General features: G+C 34.5%; 1 protein-coding gene across 1 annotated transcript in view; it reads left to right on the top strand.

Moving 5' to 3' along the window:
- LOC142348045 (uncharacterized) overlaps positions 1 to 27934 on the top strand; it is a 71620-nt gene that overhangs the window by 42897 nt on the left and 789 nt on the right. Inside the window, exon 2 of the mRNA XM_075399212.1 lies at positions 24390 to 24619. Within this exon, the coding sequence (XP_075255327.1) occupies positions 24402 to 24619 (218 nt within the window). The 5' untranslated portion in view covers positions 24390 to 24401. The remainder of the gene's footprint in view (positions 1 to 24389; positions 24620 to 27934) is intronic.

Raw genomic sequence — 27934 nt, 5'->3', positions numbered from 1 at the left:
TTTTTCGTAACTTTGTTGGGAGCAATTTTAGTTACTCGATTGACTCTTGAATTGATTATTTTCACAAATTGGTCTAATTGGTCAATGTAGCTATAGGTCCACTTTTCTTCGAGATACAGATGAATTATCTTTTTGAGAGATCTAATGTTCCTCTCTGCAAAAGCTGACTTTTTTTCACTGAAAGTACTATATAACTGAATTCCGCGTTTTTTGCACAATTGTTTGAATTCTCCCAGAAATTCTGTGCCATCGTCAACCCATACTTTTTCGGGCTGTTTGTTTTTGATCATCTTTTTGAATGCTTCAGCTGCTTCTGTTGCGTACTTTGTTTTTAAAGGTTCCACTAGTAAATATCTTGACAAACCATCAGCCGCTACTAGGAGATACTTGTTGTTGCGGTTATACTTTGCTAATTTATCAACGTGTGCCAAATCTAGAGACCAAATTTCGTTAATGTCTTTTACAAAAACTTTAAGCCTAGGAAATCTTAATCGAATTGAACGGTACTTTGTGAAAGACGGCTTTGTCTCCAAATAGGACAGGACTTTGCCTATAGGGAGCTTGCTTTGAGTCTGTAGTCGTTTTATGCTTGCATACGAAGCTGGTCCTTTTAAATACAACTGATCCAATTTTTTTACTTCAGGAAAAGAAAGACCACATCTTCTGACTGGTCTCTTCTTTGTCTGGCGTTTGGTCCGTTTCTTCTTTATATTTTTTTCGGGTTGGTTTTGAGCCACTGAGTTGTTCTCCAGTAGAGGAGAACTCTTGTTGACTGGGTTGTTCTCTACTTGGGAAAAATTCTTGTTCACTTTCAGACGAGGCTTCCAAGATTTGCTTGGCATGTGTATTTGCAACAAGATGAGGTGAGATATTAAGAGCAAATAAAATTTTTGAGTATTTTTCAATGTCAATTTTTTTAGTTGGTTGCTGTAGACTGTACAGAAATGTTGAAGCTTTGATGCCCAGTGTTTCTTTATTAACGTGAAGAACGTCGTTCGACTCTATGGTGACTGTTTCAGATTGGTTAATCAAGTCAAGTATGATTTTTGATCTTTTGATTTGGTTTTTATTCATAACTTCTAGCTCTATCATTATAGAGGTGAAATCGTCGCTTTTTCTGTCTTCGCTCATGGGTTCTGTTTTCTCCTCTTCTGCTGTTTCAATAATCAGTTTGTTTGCAGTCTCAACTGGTTCAAATGCTTTCTCTGGTTTTTCCATTGAGTTGGACTGGTTTCTTTGCAAAAGAGACAGCTGTGCAGCTTTCTGTTTATAAAGGGGATTGTCCAAAACTTCTTTTTTTCCGGTTGATGTGAGGCAAACATTCGTTTTGGAATTAAAATGAATTCTTCGGTGCGCATTATGATTTTGTCAAATATCGATAACAAGCGAAACCAACAATTTTGACCAAATCTGTTTCTCTAGCAAGAAGTTCCCTCTTTTCTTTCAAACTTGTTTGTCTAGACAATAGCTTTCTGAATGATTTTTCATAACATTCTACAACACTTTTTCTTATTGGAACATTACCATTGACAATGTTGAGCAAACATTCGCAAAGGAATTTAATGAATTTATTTGGAGCTCTCTCGATCTTCTCTTTTAGTTTTGTATCCGATATGTCTAGCAGCCGCCCCAGCATACAAACTTCTTTCTCTCTCATCGCTCAAATTTGTGATAACGGCTTTAGCTGATGGCAGATAAAAAATTGATGGTCCTGGAGGAACAATATTTGAACAGTAGCGCAAGACGTCTGATGTTTTTGGATCCAAATCAACTAATAAATGACCAAACGGTTCTTTGGTTGCGAGCTCATAACTTTCTTTTAAAAATTGTGCATTATTCAACTGTCGACCAATAAAACTAATCTGTTGTGTGTCACGGGGTGATTTGAACAATATGATATGTGTTGTGTTTAGATCAATTGTTCTGGACCATCTGCTTTGCTGGAACAAATTGTGTTTAACATAAATTACACTGATGTTTCTATGTCGCCCTGCGGTTGCTAATTTGGAAATTTTTTTGTCATTAAAAATTTCTTCACATGAATCATCGAACACAAGAAGGCAGTTCTCTAACTCTGAATTGAGCTCAAAATTGGAGAATTTTTTAAAATGTATGTTCAGTTTCTTCTCTAACGATTGGAATTTTGGCTGATCATGCTGATAAAAATAAAAAATTGTTTGAAACTCTGGGAAAAATGTGCCAACTAATAACATTTTGAAAATGAGCTCAGTTGAAAACAACTTGGTGAGAGATACAGTTATAGGAAAAATTATTATAATGATTTGTGTAAAGTATACAACCTCTGATCGAGGCAATCTCGAATTGCAAAACCTCCAAGATTGTCTTTCTTGGTGCTTGGCGTCAAAAACCAAGTCAGTTATGCCTGCACCCGAATCTAATTGATCTTCGGTTTGACTCATTGTGAAATAAAATTGTTCAAAAAAATGAATTGCTTTCCAGGAATTTTTACATAATTATTTAACTATAAAAATTTCATAAGAAACATATCCAGAGTCTTCGTCTCCTTGTTTGTAAGTGATTGTATAGTTTGCATTCATCGAATCTTGTTTATCTCTAAAAACAATTGACTCTACATTGTTCTCTTTAATCAGCTGCTTGATGTCATCGGGAAGAGTCTCATCGTCCAGAGACATCAGAACTGGTACTGCACGCTTGGGCGTAGGTAAAGGGGTTAGTTTCAACCTTTTCATTTTCTCTTGTAAAGACATGGTACAATTGAAAGTACTCCAGTAGAGAAAGATACTTCTTGAAAGCTTCTATTTCAGCACCAGCACACACAATCTGCTGTTTTCTCAAAACTGTTTGGCCTCTTGTGTCAATTTTTTCTTCCTTGATAAGAGTAACCGTTAACTGATTTTCAGGCGTTATGCAACTGTAAACTGTCAAATTTGGAGACAAATTCACTTGTAGTAGAGACGGAGCTGGTTTCTCTAACCGACGATTCATTCGTCAGCCACAGGTAAAAGAGTTTTGCCTTCTTATTGGCACAATGCTTGGTTCTCTGTCGTTTTGGGTAACTCAATGCATGTAATTTACAAACCGGTGTCTCCCGATACAACTTCAAGTGTTCAATTTTTGGGCAGAACAAAGTTTCCAAGTTGATAACGTTCCTCTGTAACAGCTGTCGTAAAGTTTCCGTTTTTTCTAATCCTTTTGCGTAAAAATCAGAAAAGGGAAATCGAAGAACTATACTTTGAAAACTCTGTTGCAAATAATGATAAGGGTACTCTTCTGTCTCCCACGAGAGACCATGAAGGAATTTAGATACCCACAGGAAAGATCTTTGCTCACTCGAACAAAGTATGTTAAATGATTTTGGAGGTAAAAACGAAATTATATCGTTGTAATTTTCGGTAGATACCGCAAGTTCTTTTATTATAAATCCAGATTTTTTACCTCGAAAGCCTTCAAAATCAAGAACAACCGCTCCGGATTTCAACATTCCAGCAAATTGAATAAACTACTTTTGAAAGATTTTACGTATAAACAAAAAGCAATTCCAGTCACATGACCAAGGTACTCATTTGTCACTGAACAAGGTAATACGTAAGAATAGCCTGGACCCTTAGCACTATATTCATAAACAAAACCGGAAGCGTCGTGGAGTATGGCATGTAACCTCAAATTTTTTAAGTTTTTGAAATATTTGTCTAACGAAGAATTATCAATACCAATCGAACCTCCGTACGGCCGCAACTTCAACGCAATATCCAAATCAAGATCCGGATCCAAATGCAAACAAGTGGCTAAAAAGTATAAAAATCGTTTACCGTATTGTGAATATTCTTTTTCGATTTCCTTGTAAGTTTCGTGAATACTTTTCAAATCAAGGGTTGCTATAGTTGCCATTTGATCTATGCACACATTCTCCCAATAATGATCAATTTTTGCTGACAACAGACCAAAACCACTTAATCACACGTCTAAATATCACATAATAAGCCCCTCCCCTCTATTAGTGTAATGAGACTACTTTTTACATGTAGCGTTAAATTCAAACGACCAGAAAGAACTAGCAAGAACGGCGGAATAGAACAATCCAAACGGCAATAAACAGCAGGCGGAAAGATTTTATCCCGCCTAGCCTATTCGCACTTAACCGCCACTACCTATTATCCTATGGTTAAGAGTCGAATGATAACCCCCCTTTCTTTACGTAGGTATTATATACTACTACTAACGACGTATTTGACGTTGATTCCCGACCATAGCCAAGAAGCGATTAGGAACTTTGTCTGTTTAATTTGTTAGGTTAATTTGGATTCATCGTTGGTCTGTTCTAGAGTGGTGGTACTATCGGAAAGAAGGAAAGTCAACTCCACTAGAGAAACGAGTCGGGCTCTAAAATCAAAATCTGGTAACGGAGTACTACCAATAAAACAAGGCTATTACAAACTTCTGACGAACACTAGATAACAAAATGATTTAGTGATAATAATAACTAATAATAATAATATGAATAATAATAAAAATGATAAAAAATATTAACAAAAATAATAAGAATAATAAAATAATAATAATAATAATAATAATAATAATAATAATAATATTAATAATAATAAAAATAATAATACTAATAATAATAACATTAATAATAATAATAATAATAATAATAATAATAATAAAATAATAATAATAAAATTAATAATATTAATAATAATAATAATAATAATAATAATAATAATAATAATATTAATAATAATAAAAATAATAATAATAATATAAATAATAATAATATTAACAATAATAATAATAATAATAATAATAATAATAATAATAATAATAATAATAATAATAATCATAATACTAATAATCACAATAAAAATAATAATAATAATAATAATAATAATAATAATAAAAATAATAATAATATTACTAACAATAACAATGATAAAAAATATTAACAATAATAATAATGATAATAAAATAATAACAATAATAATAGTAATAATGATAATAATAATAATAATAATAATAATAATAATAATAATAATAATAATAATAATAATAATAATAATAATAATAATATTAATAATAATACAATAACACTAATAATAATAATAATAATAATAATAATAATAATAATAATAATAATAATAATAAAAATAATAATAATAATAATAATGATAATAATAATAATAATAATAATAATAATAATAATAATCATAATAATATTAATAATAATAAAAATAATAATAATAACAATAATAATAATAATAATAATAATAATAATAATAATAATAATAATAATAATAATAATAATATTAATAATAGTGATATTAATAATAACAATATTAATAATAATAATAAAAATAATAATGATAAAAATAATAATGTTAATAATAATAATAATGTTAATAATAACAATAATATTAATAATAATAATAATAATAATAATAATAATAATAATAATAATAATAATAATATTAATAATAATAATAATAATAATAATAATAATAATAATAATAATAATAATAATAACAAAAATTATAATAATAATATTAATAATAATAATATTAACAATAATAATAATAATAATAATAATAATAATAATAATAATAATAATAATAATAATAATCATGATAATAATAATCACAATAATAATAATAATAATAATAATAATAATAATAATAAAAATAATAATAATAATAGTAATAATAATAAAAATAATAATAGTAATAATAATATTAATAATAATATTAATAATAATAAAAATAAAAATAATAATAATAATAATAATAATAATAATAATAATAATAATAATAATAATCACAATAATAATAATAATAATAATAATAATAATAATAATAATAATAATAATAATAATAATAATAATAATAATAAAAATAATAATAATATTACTAACAATAACAATTGTGGTACATAGGTACTACTCTTATAGACAAGTTCGTTGTACGATGTAGTAAATTAATAAATCCTTCATGCAGTATGTAAATCTTAAACATTGTTAACCTTCTGCAATCGTCCGACGATTGCTTCTTATGTTAATGTTGACTGGTACTACGCACTAAGTGTGCAGACTGCCAAATGGCTAACTGCAGATATGCCTTAACAATCCTTGAATACAGTTGTGCGTTGAGAATTCTCTTTTCAATAATAAGCTTATTTCACCGACCGATAGATCACATGGCGCAGTCAGCGGAAAAAGGAAAGACAATCCTAGGTCTCGAACCATTTTGGGAAAAACCCAGTTCAAACCCAACTATACCATGGGAGAAATGGAGAAGCCAACTGAAAATGGCCCTTGTCGCAAAGACAAATATCGAAATTGATGACCACCTAAGAGAGAAATCGACGGCAGTCATTTACCCCCCCCCCCCCCGAACCCGTAGAGGAACAACCGGTACACAACCCAACTCAAACAATGGAGAAAGACTCTCAAGATACAATCAGGCAGTAGCCAAATGGAAAAACGATTGCAATATAATTGACAGGATAGGGGTTCTATGCGGCGACAAGCCATGGGACATTGCCGATAAGAGGGCAAAGTCAATGATTTACTTAACAATTGGAATCGAAGGACGAAGAATGCATACCAGGTTCAAAAATGGGCCTCACAGATTACATATCTAGAAACCCACACGGCGCCGAAAAGCCAATTAGTATGTACGATGAAGATTTTGTAATAGCACAAATAGACGCAATAGTCAAAACAATTAATGCAATTAGACAACGTGGTAGACCACGACAATTTCCTCATGTGGAATCGCAAGACGATTACAAACCACCAAACAAAACGTCGATATTCAAACGCCCAAGAGGCCGCCGGAGAAAATTACCCTTGCAATCGCAAGACGATTCGAAAATCAAAGTGCCTAGAACACAAAGTCATAAGACAAAAAGAAAAGATACTCCAAAACAAAACAATTACAGCTTACGCAAACAACCAATCAAACCAAATTTAGAAAACCGCGTGACAAAAAATGACGTAATTGAACAAAAAGCCACAGAGCAAGCGATTGCAAAATCGCATTTGCCAATTAACACAAACAACAACCAGTCGCTAACGCAAATACAAAATACTTTAGAAATGCAAACAGATCAAGACCCAACAACAAGCACTCCCCCAAAGAGTCCGACAAAAAACCCACTTTCCTTCACAACGTACCTGGACAAAGCAATCAAAGACGTATTCATCTCCACATTGATAGCGGCAATGAGAAACAGGGACAACGTCCTAAGGGAAATACGAGACTGCATCATCCAAAACGATGAACGCCGATGCAAAGCAGTGAGCAAACAGATATATGGCCACTGGAACCAACTCAGTGTAAACGACGGCTGCATGCTCCTCGACAACCGCCTCACGATCCCAAACACACTGAAGGAAGCTGTCATCGACGTCCTATATGCCACCCAACCCGGCTCATGGGGAATGACAGAACTCGGCGCCAGACTATGGTGGCCCTTTATAAACAGAGACCTGATAAACAAGGCTAAAACTTGCCGCCCCTGCACCGAATTTGGTAAGAACCTTAAAAGTATAATACCAAAAAAAATAGTCAACAATTATACCATGCGTAGAACCAAACGAAGTGGACCATTACTAGACGGACATGGGAGAGAAGTATACTTCCTTGCATGCATTGACCGATTTTCGAAATTCCCATCACTTAAGTTATATAATAACGCGAATGCAACAAACATAGAACGCTTCCTAAATAAATATATGTCTATACACAAGGTACCAAGATCAATACGAATGGAACAAGCTAGATGCCAAACAGGCAATATAATTAGGAATAGATGATAATAATCAATATCAAAAATAATACTAATAATAATAATAATAATAATAATAATAATAATAATAATAATAATAATAATAATAATAATAATAATAATAATAATAATAATAATAATAATAATAATAATAATAATAATAATAACAATAATAATAATAATAATAATAATAATAATAATAATAATAATAAAAACAATAATAGTAATAACAATAATAATGATAAGCGTAAAAATAATAAAATTAATAATAAATAAAAATAGTAATAATAAAAATAATAATAATAATAAAATTAATAACAATAATGATAATATGAATAATAATAAAAAATAATAATAATAATAATAAGAAGAATAATAAAAATAATAACAATAATAATAATAATAATAATAATAATAATAATAATAAAAATAATAATAATAATAATAACGATAATAATAAGAATAATAATAATAATAATAAGAATAATATTAGTAATAAAAATATTAATATTAAAAATAATAATAATAATAATTATAATAATAATAAAAATAATAATAATAATAATAATAATAATAATAATAATAATAATAATAACAATAATAATAATAAGGATAAAATGAATAATAATAAAAATAATATTAATAATAATAGTAATAATAATAATAATAATAATAATAATTATAATAAAAAATAAAAATAATATTTTAATATTCATAGATCTTTCATAAGAACTGTCCATCTTTTAAGTGTCCCGCAAATGTGAGCACAAGAGATTTATCCAATCAGCCTCATAAAAATTATACGCTTCCTCTAAAAATGTCAGTTATACGATTCTGTAGCTTTTATGTTAATCATGTTAACCCCTCACCGCAGCTGAGGGGTTTTAATCAAAATAAGGAGTGATGTTTAAAGATGGATAGCGAACCAAAAATCACAGCCTGGTGAGCGAGGTTTACGCCAGGCCTGGTTCTTCACTAAATCAGATTGTCTAAAAACCTCATGGAAACAATATATGGTAAACATTATCGTGGAAAGCCTCATCGTATCAGTGTTAATGTTCAATCTCGGGGGGAAATTTGTAAGGTTTAAACCATTAGCTAATTTGGTAACTAACTTCTTATAGAAAAGCTCAACTAACGAAAACTCTAAAGCTCTTAAGATCTAGCAATACTTAAAATAACAGACTTACCGTGATTAAAAATCAAATTTTAGTCTATTTTGAGAGCCAACTATTGTTGGTAACAGTTTCTAATGGTTCTAAATACAAAATGGTTTCAATTTTCAAACAATTCGGTTTAGTAAATAAAAAGATGAGCATCATTTACAACATTGCTACACGTTTTTGATTTGTAAAACAAGTGATTTAGATCAATGTTTGCATACTAAGTGTCAAATTACTGCATCATTTGCTTTTGTTGACATAAGCAAGGCTGATAGGTGCATAATTTTTCAAACCTCAGTTGTAAGAAATTCGACATAAATAACCATCTAAAGCATCATAGAGTTAATCATTTAGGAAATTTGAAAAATATTAACAATATATCCAAAAACAGAAATTTGCACCTTATAAGTGCGAGTAGCCACTTTGTGGGTCTGATGCCACTAAGTTTTTCCACTCCATGAGAAACTTAAAGGTTTCCGGTTTGTTGAAATTACCGGATGCCATCATGAATATCGCTGATCGTAAGACGCCATAGTCGCCGTTGAAGACTTGGAAGTCTTGGTCCATTTTGTATTCTTATTGTTTTCACTAATTTATCTACCCTCCAAACAAGTGGGCCTTCTTGCAGTAGTCTCACATCTTCTGTTGCAAACTGCGATCTTTGATTCCAATGTAGAGGAGATTTACGAGTCCATGTTTTCCAGATCATGTCGACATATGCTTGGGCTGTTTTGATTGACTTTTTTTAGGTCGTGGTAGCGCTCAATAGGTTGCATGAATGAGGCACTTGCGTTTTCTCGTCCTAGCATAAAAGGATTAGCTGTGAGTGCTGTCAAATCTTCTGAATCGGCACTTACTGCTGTCAGCAGCCTTGCATTGGGAGTATGTTCCGCATGACACATTGTCTTGCAAAAAACATCGTCGGTCCCAAATTGCAATCTTGTCTTTCTGGCAACCTCGAACCAGTCTTTCAAAGATTGCACCAAAGTGTGCGGCTCGAAGATTTTTGATTTTTCGGATGATATTTTTGTGTGCTAAGTCACTTTCAATCTTAGCTTTGTCCTTTTCGTCCAGTAATGCCTTCAGTTCTTCAGTTCCTTGGCTCTCCAACAAAGTTCTTGTCGATTTTGCTTCTGAGTGTACTTGGGAAGCCATGTTTAGCAATAAATCTTGTAACTGCAGCTATACATGACTCAGTGTTCAATGACTGTGCGACTTCGATGTGCACTGCTCTCGTTGTTAGACAAGTGAAGAGGCAACACATTCTCTTAAATGATTTTTCACAAAACTTCACCTCGATGGGTACGAAGTAGTCGGCTCCAGTATTGGTGAATGGGAAGAAACTGTTCATCAAGTCGTTCTCGGGTAGGTCAGCCATTGATGGGTAGATGGGGTTGGCGCTCCTGTGTCTCCATTTGATACATCTCTACTTGATTTTTCTTAAAACATTTTGCAATGCAACAATACAGAGTTCTTGTCGAAGAATGTTGCCACATATTCTGTGCCCTCATGTATGCTGTCATGATGTGCTTTCTCCAACAGAACTCGTAAAACAGAATGCTTCTCTGTTAACAAGAAAAGGTGTTTGGCACTGTAATCACGTTTTGAATTGTTCAATTCACCTTTAACTCTAATTGTTGCATCGTCCTCTATAAAAGTTTACAACCTAGCGATATTTATTGTTTTTTACAGATTTTTTTTACTGCTTGATAAGGATTTTGAAACAATAGGGAAGCTTTTGGTTTGAACAAATTGAAAGAGTACTTGCTCTGTTTGGTTGATCTTGTTTGCCTTGAGAGCCCCCTTCTGCATTGTCTTGAACCTCATGCAGTTGGCAACAGAGTTTCGGATTCTATTGAAGTGGCGCTTCCAATCAAATGGCTGCATAGCCTGTCTTAGCCTGTGTTTCTATTGCTACAGCACTGATAGCTTACTCGCAATCTAGTTCTCCTGACACCACTTATCTTTATCCGTTTGAAGCCAAACCTGCCCGTGTAACCACATAGACTTCCGGAGTCCTTCAGAAGACTTTCTTCGGGTTCCGATGTCGGCCTGCTTTTCGACACCTTTGACATGTCTTCATTGATTAACCAAAAAATTTTCCGGTATTTCTGTTGCTCTGTTTGCAACGAAATCTTGTTCTTTTTTGTGAGCTGTTTCTTAGCCACTGTAGTACAATTGGTTTGTTGGTCCAGTAACAGCTTTTGTCAGTTCTGACATCAAGTTTGCTTTCTAAGACCAGCATCTGCTTTCTGAGACGAACTCCGTAAACTGCGAACTGGAGTTCTGACTTCGGTATTGTCATGTGTCTGATGGGTGCCACACGGAATCTCCCTATTACATAGGTCATTTTCAACATCGCTTCATCATGCAGATATGCCACGTCCGCATTGCTTCCTCTCTTCTGACGCATCTGTTAAGATGTGAAATGTCTAGTTTTTTCAACATTTTCTAAATAAAGTGTGTTTATTAAAATTTTTTTATATCTCTTAACTCAGAGCATAAATGAATGAGATGTTTTGAGTGGTCTTCTGACCACTCAAAACTTTGGTTTCTCGTGCATAGAATTGCACTGATGTGATTTACTGACACTTCTCATGGGCTGAAACAGCTAAAGGCACGAATTCAATCGTGACAGCCTGTGAGCAATAGATACTTTTTACCGATATGAACACTTTGCGGCCTTGAAGTTGAAGTTCAGAAGCCACAGAATTGTCGTTAATTGAGATTAAGGATCCCGAATCACACATTGCGAGAACAATAATGTTGAAGTTTCTGTTTGTCACTTTGATCAGCACCACTGGGAGTCATCCATGAGTGATGTTAGTTGCTACTGCCATCATAGCATCTGTCACATTCTTTGTATTACCCTTCTTCGACAAGTCGCTGTGAAAAAATTGTGTTGCCTTCCACAGTTGGGTAGTTGGGTACACTATATGTCCTGTTTTTGAGTCCTTCGACACATGACTCTTTCCCAATAATTTGGAACACGGTCGGAACTTTTGAGCATGCTCTCGTTGTTCATTTGGATTGGTTAACTTCAACATTTTAGAAGTCCAAATTGGGGTGTTGTCCCTCCTTGAAGAGACATTGGAGATTCTTTGTTTTGCTTGAATTGTCAGCGTTTGAAGCAAAAGTACTCGTCTTCGGCTTACCGCGTCGTTGAGGTTTACTTCCGTCAAACGACGAGTTTGTCTGTGCTATTAAATTCTCAATATTCACGGCTTTGGAGGCAACACACTCTTTAAAAACAATCAAGTTGCCTCTCAGTAGTCAACGATTTTAAATATACTGCAACCCGTGTTCTCTCAGTGGCGATTGTTTTCTCATTGTTGAACTTAGCCCAACTACTTATTCTTAGTCGGATGTGTATCCATGTTGAATTACAGTGTTTACCTCATTCATAACTACATTTGAATTTTTGACAACGCTTCTAGAAACACCGTGTCAATCTTGAGGAACAGTATGTAAATTTTTGGTTTGAGGCTTGACTATGACATCTATTTTGCCGTACTTTTCACAGAGTTTATCTCAAGCATGATAGAGTGAGTGTGAGCTGAATCCCATTCCAATATTGCTGCTTTCGCTTGTGAGACTCGTCATCAGGCTTTACATCTTTTCAGCAGCGCTGATTTGTTTTTGAATAACAAAAACATCAAAAAGACCCGACCACTCTGACCACTCCAGAGAATCTCGTGAAATTTCAGTTAATTTTAGTTATGACAAGCGCTGGCATCACTGCTCTGTACTGGCCGGTAATTGAAAGGAGAGGGGAGCTGGTTTGGTTCACTGTGCTCGTATTTCTACTCCCAGATGTGTTTCGAGAGTTTTTAATGGGACTACGACTACTGTTTTTGTTTAGGAATGCAGACGTTCCTTGCTGATGAAACATTCTACTTGTCAAGGGCATTTGCGGACATTGCTTCCTCTCTTCTGATGCATCTGTTAAGATGTGAAATGTCCAGTTTGTTCAACATTTTCTAAATAAAGTGTGTTTATTAAAAAATTTTTTATATCTCTTAACTCAGAGCATAAATGAATGAGATGTCTTGAGTGGTCTTCTGACAACTCCTTGTCCCATGCCCCATTGCTGCCCAAATGCTTTTAAGCAGAAACTGCATTTGTATGGTGAAAGGTAAACATATCCCATGGGGGTCGATCACTGCTGAGACAAACGACAGGACAGTTCTCTGAGTTATTCGTGCTGGAACTTCTTGCTCAGTTCCGACAATGAGACTATCTGTGTCCACATTCCAGTTTATTCCAAGGATTGAAGATGACATTCTTTCAGCTTCAATTGTTCACAATTTTTGTTGACCTGTCAGTCTCTGGGATCTGTGACTTATTTTCTCCGACACTTGATATCCATTTCTTCATTCAAAATTCACCTTTGGCGAGGATTTCTCTGACCTTTTCGTAGGTTTCGATCGCTTCTTGAGGAAGTCGACCGAGTAGAAGTTTCGTTGAACCGTTCTGGCAAGACTTTCGTCGTTGTTTGCATTATCTTTCGCTACTTGGCGAAAAGCGTAATTTGCAGAAGTTGGCAAGCTTTTCACCCCAAAAACGTGTCGTGTTAAGTCGTAAATTTTCAATTTCTGTTCTGGGTCTTCTTTTCAGAGAAATCGTAGACATCGGCTGTCGTCACTTGGGACAGCGATTTGTAAAAAACATTGCTTCTTTGTCGGTTGATAGAACTTTTTGATGTTCTCAGAAGCGAAAAGCAAATCCAACTAGACTCTGCAGTAGGTCTGGTACATATAGAAGAAATCTTAAAAACTTGTTCGGCATGTGCGGGTGGATGACCAGATGATGTGGCAAATACCATTTCTGTTTGTCATTGGTTTGATTCAATTCGGTTTGGTCAATTTTGCAAACGTATCCAACGTTTACATCCGTGTCAAATGTTTCGTCAAAGCGTTTTTTCAGCGTTTCGTCTTTCGGTAGACGTCTTTTTAGGGACTTGAGTTGACCCATTGCTGAGTAGCAGTTTTTCGCTAACATCGCAACGTCTTCTAGCCACAAAACTTCAGCTTCGTATCTTTCACCGTAGAATTGCGTCGTGTGCTGCAACGTCCTCACTGCTCGTTGATCCTCTTTTGAATGACCGGTGCCATCGTAGTTTGAGGCATAGGTCTCAATATCCCACCACTTGTTCAACTGGTTTGCTAATTTTTCATCTTCAATTGATTTTTCTGTTTTGGCAAGAGTTGCTGCTTGCTTCGCTGGTAGTGCACCACTGAAAGCCGAGTCAATCCTTGAATTCACCTCCAGTGTTGCAGTTTTGCTTTCGGACTTCCTGATTTCGAAAAGGTGATGGATGTCGTAGCAATCGTGTGAAAGAAGCACTTGAACCGCGTTCAGATTGTAGATCTGATTTGGCAATTTTGTCAAATGTGGGCATTGGTCTTTTAAATTTTGCAGCTCTAAAATTGGGTCACCAAACTTTGGTTTCTCGTGCATTGAATTGCACTGTTGTGAATGACTGACACTTTTCATGGGCTGAAACAGCTAAAGGCACAATTTCAATCTTGACAGCCTGTGAGCAATGGATACTTGTTACTGATAAGAACACGTTGCGGCCCTGAAGTTGAAGTTCAGAAGCCACAGAATTGTCGTTAATTGAGATTAAGGATCCCGAATCACACATTGCGAGAACAATAATGTTGAAGTTTCTGTTTGTCAGTTTGATCCGCACAACTGGGAGTCATCCATGAGTGATGTTAGTTCCTGCTGCCAATATAGCATCTGTCACATTCTTTGTATTACCCTTCTTCGACAAGTCGCTGTGAAAAAGTTGTGTTGCCTTCCACAGTTCGGTACACTATGAATCACATATGACCTTTTCTCAATAAATTGAAACACAGTCAAAACCTTTGAGCATGCTCTCGTTGTTCATTTGAATTAGTTTACTTCAACTTTTTAGAAGTCCAATTGGGGTGTTGTCCCTCCTTGAAGAGACATTGGATATTCTTTAGTTTGCTTGAACTGTCAGCATTTGAAGCAAAAGTACTCGTCTTCGGTTTACCGCGTCGTTGAAGTTTACTTCCGTCAAACGACGAGCTTATCTGTGCCAATAAAATCTGAATATTCACGGCTTTGGAGGCAACCCACTTCTTAAAAGAAATCAAGTTGCCTCTCAGTAGTCAACGATTTTACATATACTGCAACCCGTGTTCTCTCAGTGGAGATTGTTTTCTCATTGTTGAACTTAGCCCACCTACTTTTTCTTAGTCGGATGTGTATCCAAGTTGAATTACAGTGTTTATCTCATTCGTAACTACATTTGAATTTTTGACAACGCTTCTAGAAACACCGTGTCAATCTTGAGGAACAGTATGTAAATTTTTGGTTTGAGCCTTGACTATGACATCTATTTTGCGGTACTTCTCACAGAGTTTATCCCAAGCATGATAGAGTGATTGTGAGCTGAATCCCATTCCAATATTGCTGCTTTCGCTTGTGAGACTCGTCATCAGGCTTTACATCTTTTCAGCAGCGCTGATTTGTTTTTGATTAACAAAAACATCAAAAAGACCCGACCACTCTGGCCACTCCAGAGAATCTCGTGAAATTTCAGTTACTTTTAGTTATGGCAATCGCTGGCATCACTGCTCTGTACTGGCCGGTAATTGAAAGGAGAGGGGAACTGGTTTGGTTCACTGTGCTCGTATTTCTACTCCCCGATGTGTTTCGAGAGTTGTTAATGGGACTCCGAAACTGTTTTTTTAGGAATGCAGACGTTCCTTGCTGATGAAACATTCTACTTGTCAAGGGCGTTTGCGGGCAATTCTAATTGATTTACGGATTCTGGTTTCCTGATAATGCTCGGCTCTGTCAATTGTGCAGGAAAAAGTTCTGCATCCGGCTGAACAGCGGGGTAGTTTTTGGATAGGCGCTGAAACTTTTTCGCCTCTGGAAGTGTTTTGTCTGAAAGTCGTTAGAGTGTCGGTATCACAAACGGGAGATAGTGGCTGTCTAGTGCCAGACTTTTGTGCCACTGAGTTCGCCCACCATGATAATCTTTTTGATAGCGCCTTGATTCAACGCTTTCTATCTGATCTTTCACTGATACAGATGGATGCCTTTTAGCTTCCTTTGGTCAGCTAAGTTTTTAGAAGTCTTTTCTCTTCGTCGGCCTCTGCTTTGTTTCTTTCGTTTTTGAGTTCTCGCTAATGCTGTTGCAGTAAAAATTCTCGTTGCTGAAATTCATTTTTCACAAAATTTGATAGCTTACTCAAAATTGGGCAGCAGCTTTTGCTGACTTTTATGCTCGAATTTTGTCGTTCGAACAGTCGAAGAAGTCTGTGCGGCAAATTTCAATGTCTCTGAGAGATGGTACTTCGTCAACTACGCATCTCAAAAAATTACTTTGTTCTTCTGCCATACGCTTGGTGTCATTGTTGAAAATTTCAAAAAAAACTTTAGTCTTCATGGTAACCTCTGCTGCTTTCTGTTGTCTTCTAAACCCTCGCACGTCCCGAAGAAGCATCACTAGGCACTTTCGGATGTCATAGCTCTCTTTCGAGTCAAAAACCCCTCTAGCTTGGTGAGGTGTCTCGAAATTAACTTGAGTAGATCAGCTTCGCTTCTTCTTTCTCTAGCTTCTTGATTTGCTTTGGTCCAAATAACCGAATTGAAAAATCGTTGACGTTTGCGTCACTGTAGTTGTTGTTGTCCAGGTCGGCGGACAAAAAATTGGGGCTGCTCAAGAACCTCAGTGAACCAAAATATCTCAGGCTGGTTCTTCATTGAATCGGATTGTCCAATGATCCCGTGGAACTAATTAGTCGGTCGGACGTTTAAAGGACAGTAAATTTAATATTGTTGAGTGAAGTTCAGAAAACCCTTAGCGATAATCTATGTCAACTTCGTGCTGAATTTGGTAAGGCTTCAGTCATTAGCTAGTATTGCTTCTAACTTCTTTTGAGAAAAACTCAACTAAGTTAAACTCTAAAATCTTATGTAACTAATCAGGTATATATATATATATATATATATATATATATATAAATATATATATATATATATATATATATTTATATATATATATACATATATATATATATATATATATATATATATATATATATATATATCATTTATAACATCATTGCTACTCGGTGATGTTGATCAATATTGACACAGTAACTTTCAAATTACTGCAATATTTGCTTTTGTTGACATAAGCAAGGTTGATAATTACGTAACTTTAAATGGCTCAAATGTATGACATTCGACCAGAAATAAACCCTGAGGGATCAAAGGCTTAAAAAATTAAAAAATTTAACAATGAGTACCAAAATATCAAAAAATGCCATTTTTGCACCCTATAACTGCCAGTATCCACACTTGTGGGTCTCATGCCAGAACTTTCGCTGGGTCCAAGGGTAGCTAATGATCGCAAATTTTATGAAACCAAAGCTTGTCTCTTTCATGTTCAACCAGGGTTCAACTACCGCTTTGAGACAGAAGGATAGCTATGCTCAATAAAAAGTGTCAGAGAATAGACCGCCACGTTAGATTGGGTGTTGGAGGTAATTATCTAGATAAAGGTTACTGATATTGATCATAACTACAGCGAGCCGCGCTTATTTTTTTTTACTAAAGAAACTTTTTATTACAATTCTTTTCTCTCTCAATCAGTTATCCGCACTTAACCAGGATAGTGACGCTAACTGCTAAATAACTGAGATGAAATCAATTTCATGATAAACCTGCTTCTGGTTGCTTCTTTTTTATTCAACTTGATTTCACTTTTCAATTTTTTTCATTTGATCTGTTCATTATTGTATAACCCCTAAATACATCTTCAATATTTGCAGATTAAAAACTGGCTGTGTGGCTGTTTAATCAAGGTCAGATTGGAAAGTACTGAGAGAATATAACAATTTCTAGCGCATTATATTATAATTTTTGACCAGTTTCCTCTGAGACTGTCTCTTAAATAAATTTCGAGGTCTTTTTATCTATCAAAAAAAACTTCCTCCGAAATAGACGTCATTAACCGCCAGAAGTTTTCGACTTAGATACAAATTCCTATATTTATTTTAAAAAAACAGTGTTCCGGAACAGTGTTTTATTTTTCAAATTCAAAACGTGAGTCAATTTTACTTTAAGTTGTAGTTTCAGTAGCCATAGATTCATATCTTCGTGATATTGCTTACTTGAACGTTAATTGATCTTCTAAACCAATTTGTTCACTCTACTTTGAGCATATTCCCAGGTTGAGGTCCTAGTTCAAAAATCCTCATGAATATGTAGATTAGATTTGACCGCATTATCAGAAGCTAATCTTACTGCAGCAATTTGGCTAGCTTGAAATACATGTTTTCCAAAATCATAGTCTCTTTCAGAAAAATTCTTGTGAGATCTTCTGAGATTTAAAGGAAACTTTCTTGGTACGTTTTTAACCTCTGCAAGGTTCAGTCACAAGCTCTCCACTTTACCGATGACATCCTCAAATTCCACTTACTTTGATCTGCCTCTCTTTTCCAATTACACAACCTATTCTTCGACCTATTCAAGTTATACAACAATAACTCACTGGGCAGAAATCTGGCTGCCAACAGCAGATGATTTTTTACGGATATTGTTTGTGAAACTTCTGTCAGAAATTGCTATGGTGAGAATATTATGAAATCTAGAGTGTTTTTGGTAAACGTTAACAGCGCTATTCTGTAGCACAAAGACAACAAAAAATTCCGTCCGAACGATTCAAAAAATAACGGCAGAATATGCTTTCAGAGCTTTTGAAATATTTGAAACAATACGAACGAGAACCTTTCCCGTGCTTACAAAACAACAGGTTCTTTGATTAATTATAGATAGTATCATCCTCTGTGGATAATACTCTGCTATATTGTATCTAGAGTAAGAGTAGCATTACATTTATGAAATAAAGCTTTCTATGATTAGGGTGTTCGATAGATCAGAAAATCAAGGTGCACGTTTTTTGAGAAAAATAAGACCAAGACGAAAACTTCTCAATTTTTATTGATCGCTATGCTCTGTCTTATTTATAGTCAAACCCGTCTCCTTTAGTTTTTGGGAACTTTAAGCTAAAGAATAAGTGAGAAATTTCTGAAATGACTAGATTAAACAGAAAAAAAACTTAGCTTCCATTTAAAAATATTAATTTCACGGATTACGATATCTAAAACAATACCTGTCAAATTTCTGAAAAATTGTGTAGACACACTCGATTTTGTCGGTCTATTACGACTCGTGTTTTAAACTCAGAGTTCTATGATTGTGTAGAAACGAGTGACACGAGGTATATTTTTTACGTAAGCTTCAAATTTCAATATATCCCGAGCCGAGGTTTCACTCCTGATCCGCCTCTAATTAGCGGGGATTTTGGTGTAATGCGTATTGCACTCCTATTTATAGGGGAAAGGGGGTAAGAGTGTATTTTAAAAAAATTACACTGTATTTACACTCTTTTCTCCACTCTTTATACACTCTTTGCATAGATTGTAATTTAGGGTGGACTGCTAAAAAACCACACTCTTACACAATTACCAATAGAGCCAAATTGACACAACTGATCCTAGTGTCATTTGGCGCATTGGTTAATGCAGAAAATGAAAGTAATATGTTCGACAGGGGGAAGATGGGGGATCAATCCTCATTACCTCCTTTCCTCTTTATTTTTTTAAAAATTACACTCTCGTAATTACACTCATCCACCCTTATTTACATAAATAAGCTGAGAAATAGGGGTGTAATTTTTTTACTTATACACTCTTTACACTCTTTTCCCGGTTATTTTTTGGGAGAAGCCTCGTCCGGAATAGTTGATATATGTGCTGTCTCGTTTCTACAGATTATGATTATGGGGCTAGCGTTACAACTTGGGAAAATCTCGTTACTAAAATCAGATCAGTATTTTTCAAATGCCAAGTAACTCTTTTCAATCAAATATGATAGGGTGAATAAAAATTAAAGCTCAGTTAGATGTTTTTATCAGGAAATTTCCTCGCGATACTAATTGCTGAATAAGAAGAAAAGCAGGTTCGCTATTACACATATCATTTTTTGCAAGAACAATTTAGTGTTTGATTTGAGACGCAAGCAATTACAAAAAAATTTTAAAGACATCAATTAATTTATTTCCACTTTTTGTGTAACTCAATTCCATCGTTGAAAGTTGCGTATGAATTGTGAAAAGTTGGTAAACGTCTTAGTCACTCAATGCCACAAAATTTATTGATGTTTGTTTTTTTGACATTGGCCGCGTAAAGAGATCAACAATGAGAGCCCTCTTATTTTGCAAAAAGGAAAAAATGCGTAGGTTCATCTTGATTATGAAAATTGATTATTACAAAATTCGTGTTTTTTCCTTTTTTGGTGGATACAAAGATAAATGGCTTTGATACCGTTTTTTTCAAAAAATTCAATTAAAACCAATAGTTTTACACTAAAAAAGAGGACAATTTCTCCAAAGTTATAATATTTCAACCTTAAAACTGATTTGAGTTTCAATAATCTGTTGGCTATAGTTTGAACGAATTATCTAATTAAATTGTTTTCTATTTGTTTTTTGTTTCTTGAATGACTCTTGAGCAGATGCTAGGTTTCCGACTGCTACAAATTTTAAGAGTATATTTTTTGTTTCATTCTTCTCTGGAAAAAATAATTTCTGATCAAACCGTCCCAGATTGAAATAACCACAATTGCTCAAAGGTTTTTCCGACTTGAATTCACTAGCGCTTAAAATAGTTTTTGATAAGACCAAAGTGCAGTCGAAATTGTCTCGGATCCAACTGTTTTGATTTCGAGGTAGTCTGATATCCAAATGAAGATGCCGGATGAAAGTGATCTCTAATCAGACTGTTCACACCAATCCAATCTCTGATCGGTTCAGGTCAGATCGGATCAGCTCTCATCAGACTGACATGTGCTCTAAACTTCAAGTGCGCTCGAACGGCGCCCGAAGTTGTCTCTGATAAGACCTTCTCAGGGAGAATTGACCCTTGAACAAACCCAAACACTATCATTCTCCAGACGTTTGTGCGACCTTCTACCAGGCCAGTCTCAGACCATTGTCCAAACGTTTTTACGCTTGAAATGGCCTCTGATCAGACCATCCCCAGACCAAAATTGAAACTCATCAGACTATTTTCTACATGCTCATACCGCGAGGTCCTTATGTCTTACCGACCGTCGTCCAGAAGTTTTTGCGCTCAAAATTACTTCGACTAGCCTTCACTCCAAAAGTCACTCCTGACGAGACTGAGGTTTGCTTCTATCCTCCTCTGAGAGCAGTCTAGTGTGCGCTTGAGTCCACCTCTGATCTGAATCAAGTGCCCTTGAATTTGTGTCTGATTAGATTCAAGCGCGCTTGAAATTGTCTCTAATTAGGATCAAGTGTGCTTGAAATAATTTTCATCGGAAAATTGTGTTAAGTATGAGAAACCCCTAAAATTGCTGTAAAAACTACTTTTCGTGAAAAATGATACCTTTAATAACTTAATCACTAAGTAAAAGCATTTTCTAAAAGTAAATCTAAAAGAATGTATGTCATTACTGGAAAGCTCCGTTTGAAAGCTGAAACTGGGCGGATTTGCATTAATTACTTCTCTCCTAACCGGGTCGAGATTTGGTGAATTTTCGTAAGAAATGCGGTGAGAAGCGGTGAAAAAAATAAATTTCACCGCGTATTTCTTACATCTTTTTGCGGTGAATACGTGTTGAATTTTGTGTTGAATTATTTATTCTCACGGCGTTCTCAGTATTCTTACAAAAAAGAATCGTCCCCACACAGTTTCGAACCTCTGACCTCCTGCATGACTTCAACTCTTTTGTCCACTGCGCCAACTGTCCCTTACAACTTTGCAATTTCTGGTGAATTTAAATCAGATTGAGTAAACTTTGGAAATCATATACTTTGGAAATCGTAACTTATCATATAATTATCGTAAACTTTGGAAATCGTAAATTTTTGTAAGAAATTCGGTGAATTTCGCGGTGAGTTTTTGTAAAAAAAGCGTTGAAATGTGGTGATTTTTTTTTTCACCGCGTTCACCGTTTTCATCGCATTTCTTACATTAATTTGCCGCAAAAGTCGATGCGGTGAATTTTTGTAAGAAATGCGGTGAATTTTGCGTTGAATTTTTGTAAAAAATGCTGTGAAATGCGGTGAAATATTTATTTTCACCACATTCACCGCAATCACCGCATTTCTTACAAAATTCACCGCATTCACCGCATTTCTTACAAAAAATTACCTATAAACCTCGACCCGGGTAACAATTAGCGACTGCACTTAGTTTTTCTCATTTGAGCCACTACATTTAATTAAACATCTGATCAGACGGATTGGTGGCTCTTGGTAGAGTCAGAAAGTCCTAATGAGCGAACCAAGAAACATTTTTAACGGGCAAAGTTTAAGGTAAAAAGAGGTCCCATCGAAATTAGCTCAGAAGTGCAATCGAGTCATTCTGATCACAATTGTGATCAGAATGACTTGAATGCACTTCTGATCTGTTTTCGATGAGAGCTCTTTTTACGTTTGCCTGTTGAAAAAGTCTCTTGGATCGTTCATAAGGCTTTTTGACTCTACCAAGAGCCACCAATCCGTCTGATCAGATGTTTTGTTATCTTAAGCAGATTATGTCTAAGGACAAAATCTTGGTGAAAGATTGCGCCAGATAATACTAGAAGCTTCCGCTCAATATTGTTATTTTTTAGCCCTATTGCCTATAACACAACTTTGCTTATTAACAAAGCTGTAACCTGTTGTACACTAGCATAAAAGTCAACTGAAATTGGAAAAAAAATTGCAAGGATTAAAACATAATAGTAATTTCCTCATAATTTTTAATTTCTATTTTTCTGCCTTAAGGTTTTGGCTCATGACAAGGTAAAACGGTTTTGAAGAACAAATGTAGTCTCAGCGTATTTTCACGCGTTTCTTTTAACCTTTCGGAAATTTTGGAGAGCGTTTCCTACAAGGTTTATGTTCAAAATTTTTGTTTCTTTTCGGTTTAATGCTTTAAGATTACTAAAACGAGGAATCATACTGCAATGAATCTGCCGCACAATACTTTGCGGAACGTGCTTCCGTCAAGAATATTTTGTGATGAAAAGCATTTTTCACTTTTCAACTTCCAGTTTAAAAAGAAAAGCACTGACTCTAATTTCCATGTAGGGTACCACCTTTTCGGCCACAAAGTTTGTTTTGCACGCACAATGCATTAACATAGGAAAAGTGAAATCTGGTAACAAAAACGAGTACATTTATTAGAAGATTTCGAACCGGTAGAGGCCCGTAAAGGATTATCGTGGATTTCTTTTTTGAAATCTGTTGAAAAGTATGTAAAAACAGTTATACGTTGCATTTGAATGCAAAAATAGTCTCTATTCTGCTTAATCTGTGGAAATTGGTTGCGGTGCAGCAAGTTGAGGCTTCCGTTCTAAGGGGTGGAATCGAAATTCAGCTGAAACCTGAAATTTATGCAAAAATTTTGCTAATGTGTGAAAATTGTGGAAGGAATGCGCTGACAGCCGTTGAAAAATAAATTATAGAGACAAGATTTGTCATGATTATCCTCTAATTTATTAACCGGCACACAAATTATATAGAGAACGTGTTGAAAACTCACTAATTGTATAATTAAGTAGTAATTAGTTGATGAGTCTTCTTCTCACAGATACTATCAGCGCATTCTTTCCCGGGTCGAAGGATCTGCAGTTTTAAGTGGATATTTTTGAAAGAAATCCGCTGAATGAGCGGAAGTTTTGTATGATATGTGCTGATTTGACCGAAAAATCGAAGACAGGGCTGAATCTGCTGAAATAAGTCATTTCAGCACACTTCAGCATATTTTTCACATAAAATCAGCCTTTAATCTAGCACTTTTTCTACATATTTTCAGCACTTATTGAAATATGAATGTCAGCGGATTCATCGCTTTTCTTACATAATTTCAACACTTCTCTTGCAGAATTTCAGCAGCTTCGCAGCACCTTTTGTACATATTTTTCAACACTTGTGAAAGTTTCAAATTCAGCGTCTTTATTACACAATACAAAATGCAATTTTTTTCTCAATATGTTCCTAATGTTCTGAACTGTTTAAGGGAAACGTCAGAAATGCTTAAGACAAATTCTGAAATTACTGAGTAAAAATGCTCTGAAAGTCGCTAAAAAAACTTTTCAGCGGATAAATCTTACGTATTAATCAGCCGAATGAGCTGAAAAGTGTCGAAATTATGCAAGAAAAATGCTGTACTTTCAGCAGATTAAGTGGATTTTTATGTAAAATTTTTCCACTGTCAAAAATTTCTTTTTTTCAGCAGTTAGCGCATTTCTTACATAAATTGTGACGAAATCCTTGACCCGGTTTACATTTTCAACAATAAACTCGAAGAGTCTCGAGTTTTATGCTTTTACAACTTTGTAATAAATTAGATTAAGCTTGTTTGGATAAATTGCATCCATCATATTGACCGTTTGCAGGGTCCCTTGTATATGGTGATTCTTCTTGTCAATGTCTACTGTTTGTGGGTGGTTTATTCAAACAAAGAACTGCAGAAACTGGACTACTTTCTGACATCACTTCAAAGTGCGACCGATCTGATATTCACTGGTTTCATTGGTTTCTCTGACTACTGTCTTGAACTCTGGACCAGTGTCATTTACTTATGTGGATACTCTGGATTCAGACTGGAAGCGCCTGGATATCTTTCGTAAATAAATTCTTTCTCATTTTGAGCCGTCGGAAACAAATAATCGATTCATTTGTCGTTTAACTTTTTAAATCAAAGTTTTATTTTAAGATTTCTGCTAAGTAGCTAATTTATAAATTGGAATTAATGGGCATATATGGTCTTTCAAAAAACAAGCGAGTGCAGTGGGAATGAAATTAAACAGAGAGGTAAGAGTTAATAGGATGAGTTTCTATTCGACGAGGAGATGAAAGATAATAACAAGAATAAGAAAGCTCGCCTGATATCGGGCATGGCGCAGAAAGTTCCAACATTTACCTTGGAGGATATCTTGAAGTAACTAATCGCAAACTAGTCAGGATAAACTTTGAATACACTTCAAAAACAAATCGTTTTGAACTTACGTGAAAACCAAATTGTTTTGATATAGGACTACCAAATGACTTTTAACTCAGACTAACGAAATTGATAGTTTCATTTAAATGAACCCTATTTTTCTTTTTTGTCGGGAAAATTTTTCAAGCAGTGTTGATTTCGTATTCTATGCAAGACTTATATCTCGATAATTATGAAGTAAATGCAAACGAAACTATAGATAAAAAATTGGGAATTGATTTAGTTTTAAAACCCCCGCATCTTCTCAGCCCGCTATTATTGCAGGAAAACATTCTTAATGCCTCCTAAGAAAAAATTGCTTCCCTGTAACCTAATATTGCGACTTTTCAACAATTTGACTGAAATTTTTTCAACTTCTAATTTACAAAAATTGCTTTTTAAACTATAAATTGCCTCGAATTAATAGGTGATCAGTAGATCAATTCTAAATGAAGCAAATAAATTTCTGCTAAGAAGCCAATTTACAACTTGGAATTTATGAAGACACGGGTCTTTCAAAAAGCAAGCGGGTGTAGTAGGAATGAATTTGAGCAGAGAGATAAAATGTACTAGGATGATTTTCTTTTCAAAAAGGAGATGACAGATGATAACAAAAATAAAAAATGCTCGCCTGATACCGGGCATGGCGCAGAAAATTCCAAAATTTATTTTCGAAGACATCTCGATGCAAATAATCGCAAACTAGTCAGGATAAACTTTGAATACACTTCAAAAACAAATTGTTTTGAACTTACGTGAAAACCAAATTGTTTTGATATAGGACTACCAAATGACTTTTAACTCAGACTAACGAAATCGATAGATTCATTTAAATGAACCCTATTTTTCTTTTTTGTCGGGAAAATTTTTCAAGCAGTGTTGACTTCGTATTCTATGCAAGACTTATATCTCGAAATTTATGAAATAAATGCAAACGAAGCTATAGAAGAAAAAGGAAATGCTTTTGTTTGAAACCTTCCACATCTTAGCCGGCTATTATTGCGGAAAACATTTTTTTTTACTCTCTAAGATAAATTTGCTTCAATGTAACCTAATATCGCGACTTTTCAACACTTATTTGATTTAACTTCTTAATTACAAAAGTTGCTATCTAAATTACAAATTGCGTCAAAATTCTAGTTGATCAGAAAATCAATCCTAAATGAACAAGAGAGAGAGAGAGAGAGAGAGAGAGGGAAAGAGAGAGAGAGAGAGAGAGAGAGAGAGAGAGAGAAAACGTTCATTTGGTAGCATTCGATTAGGAACGTCTGGACCTTAGGTTACTTAGCAAGTGGTTTTTGGTTTTGTTGTAGCTTGGTTAATTGGGGCAATGTTCATAGACTACTCGTAAACAATTTAATATTATCTTATATAGATCTATTATATATATTTTTAAGATCAAATCCCGAAGGTTGGTGGCAGAACAAATTATTGCTGAAGAAATCTACATTCATTCTGTTTTTCTGTTTTTCGGATGTCCAGTACAATTTTTGCCATGTGAAAATGTACACTGGCTAGTCATTTTTTAGGTGAAATTCTTTGTAAGAAAAAGAAAATGTTCAGCTGAAATCCCGCCAACAATGTTTGCTTCATATGTGATTCGAACTTCCACATGCGTACTGGAATCGTTTGACTTGCATAGCAAGTCTTAACCCCTCAGCTAAATAGGTTTTCTGGTAATTGCCTACAAACTTTTCATGTATAAATATTGTGTACACTACTATAGTAATTAGCACCTATAACAGAAGTACAACATTATTCTGCTCGGACCTTATTTTGAGATATGAGTAAGTTTCAGACTCTACAAGATACGTTTAGACTGGACGAACTCTATGACCTCAATATATTAATAAAGAAAAACTGCAAAAAAAGAAACTTAATTTATATTGGAGATGCAATCTGTCACAACTGAATTTAATTCTTACTCTTGAATTGTGCTGGTTCAGCGCTGAAAGGCTCTGAGACTCAAGTCCGGGATCGTGTAAAAGTAGCTTGGCGATGTAAAACCAGTTCATTTTCCAGCGCAAATTTAATTTTTTTCTGCAATCATACTTCATTTAAGATAAATCTCAAATAGAAGTTCACCTTCTCCTTTCGAACCCTGACATTGGAACCGCAAAAACTGAAGTTAAGAATTACTTTGGTTTTCCTCCAGTTACTATGTTTTGATGTTCTTTATCGAACTAAGAAAAACCTTCTCTTATGAAAGATGTGAAATATTATTTGTCGACGGTAACTGAATTAATTAATTTATTGTTATGACGAAGTATTGACAATAGGGCCGGGTTGGTTGCGTTTGAAATTTCAACTTCATATTCTGGTGCCTAAAAAACTATTGAAATGAAGGCCATAAAATGATTGCCAAAAATGTAAAAATGATTTGCAAAAATATGGCTACAATAACAAAAAGTTTCTTATATCATTCATCGGTTTTTTTGTGAAATTCTTAGTTAAACAGGACCAGAACACAATTATTTTGTACAAAATGTGAAATTCAAATTTTCCATTCAATAAATTTGCACCTGAATAAAATCTGATTTTCAGGTAACGAATCTATGCATCTTTCAACAGAAAAGTCATAGTAATTAACCTCATTGCCCGGGTCGAAAGGTCAGCGCCATTTCAGGGCATTATTTGAAACAAATGCACTGAATGTGATAAAGTTGTGAAAGGAATGATTTGAATGCGCTGAAAAAAGCAAAAATGCACTGATTTTTCAAATTTTTCAGCTGAAAAGTTTTACATAAAAAAACGCTGAAATACGCTGTTTTTTCTAATTTTCAGCGCAAAAATCTTACATATTATTACGCTGAACGCTTTGAATTTCTGCAAGAAATGTATTCAATTCTCAGCGCATTTCTTAAAAATTTTACTTGATTCAAACGCTTTATGACACCGATTCTTTAATTTCGAACGATTTAAATTGCTCCTTTTTTAACGATTAACTTTTTTTCTAAAAAA

The sequence above is a fragment of the Convolutriloba macropyga genome, chromosome 10 (genome assembly GCF_964194025.1).
Source record: "Convolutriloba macropyga chromosome 10, txConMacr16.3, whole genome shotgun sequence".
Lineage (NCBI taxonomy): Eukaryota > Metazoa > Xenacoelomorpha > Acoela > Convolutidae > Convolutriloba > Convolutriloba macropyga.
This window is presented reverse-complemented; position numbering and strand designations above follow the sequence as displayed.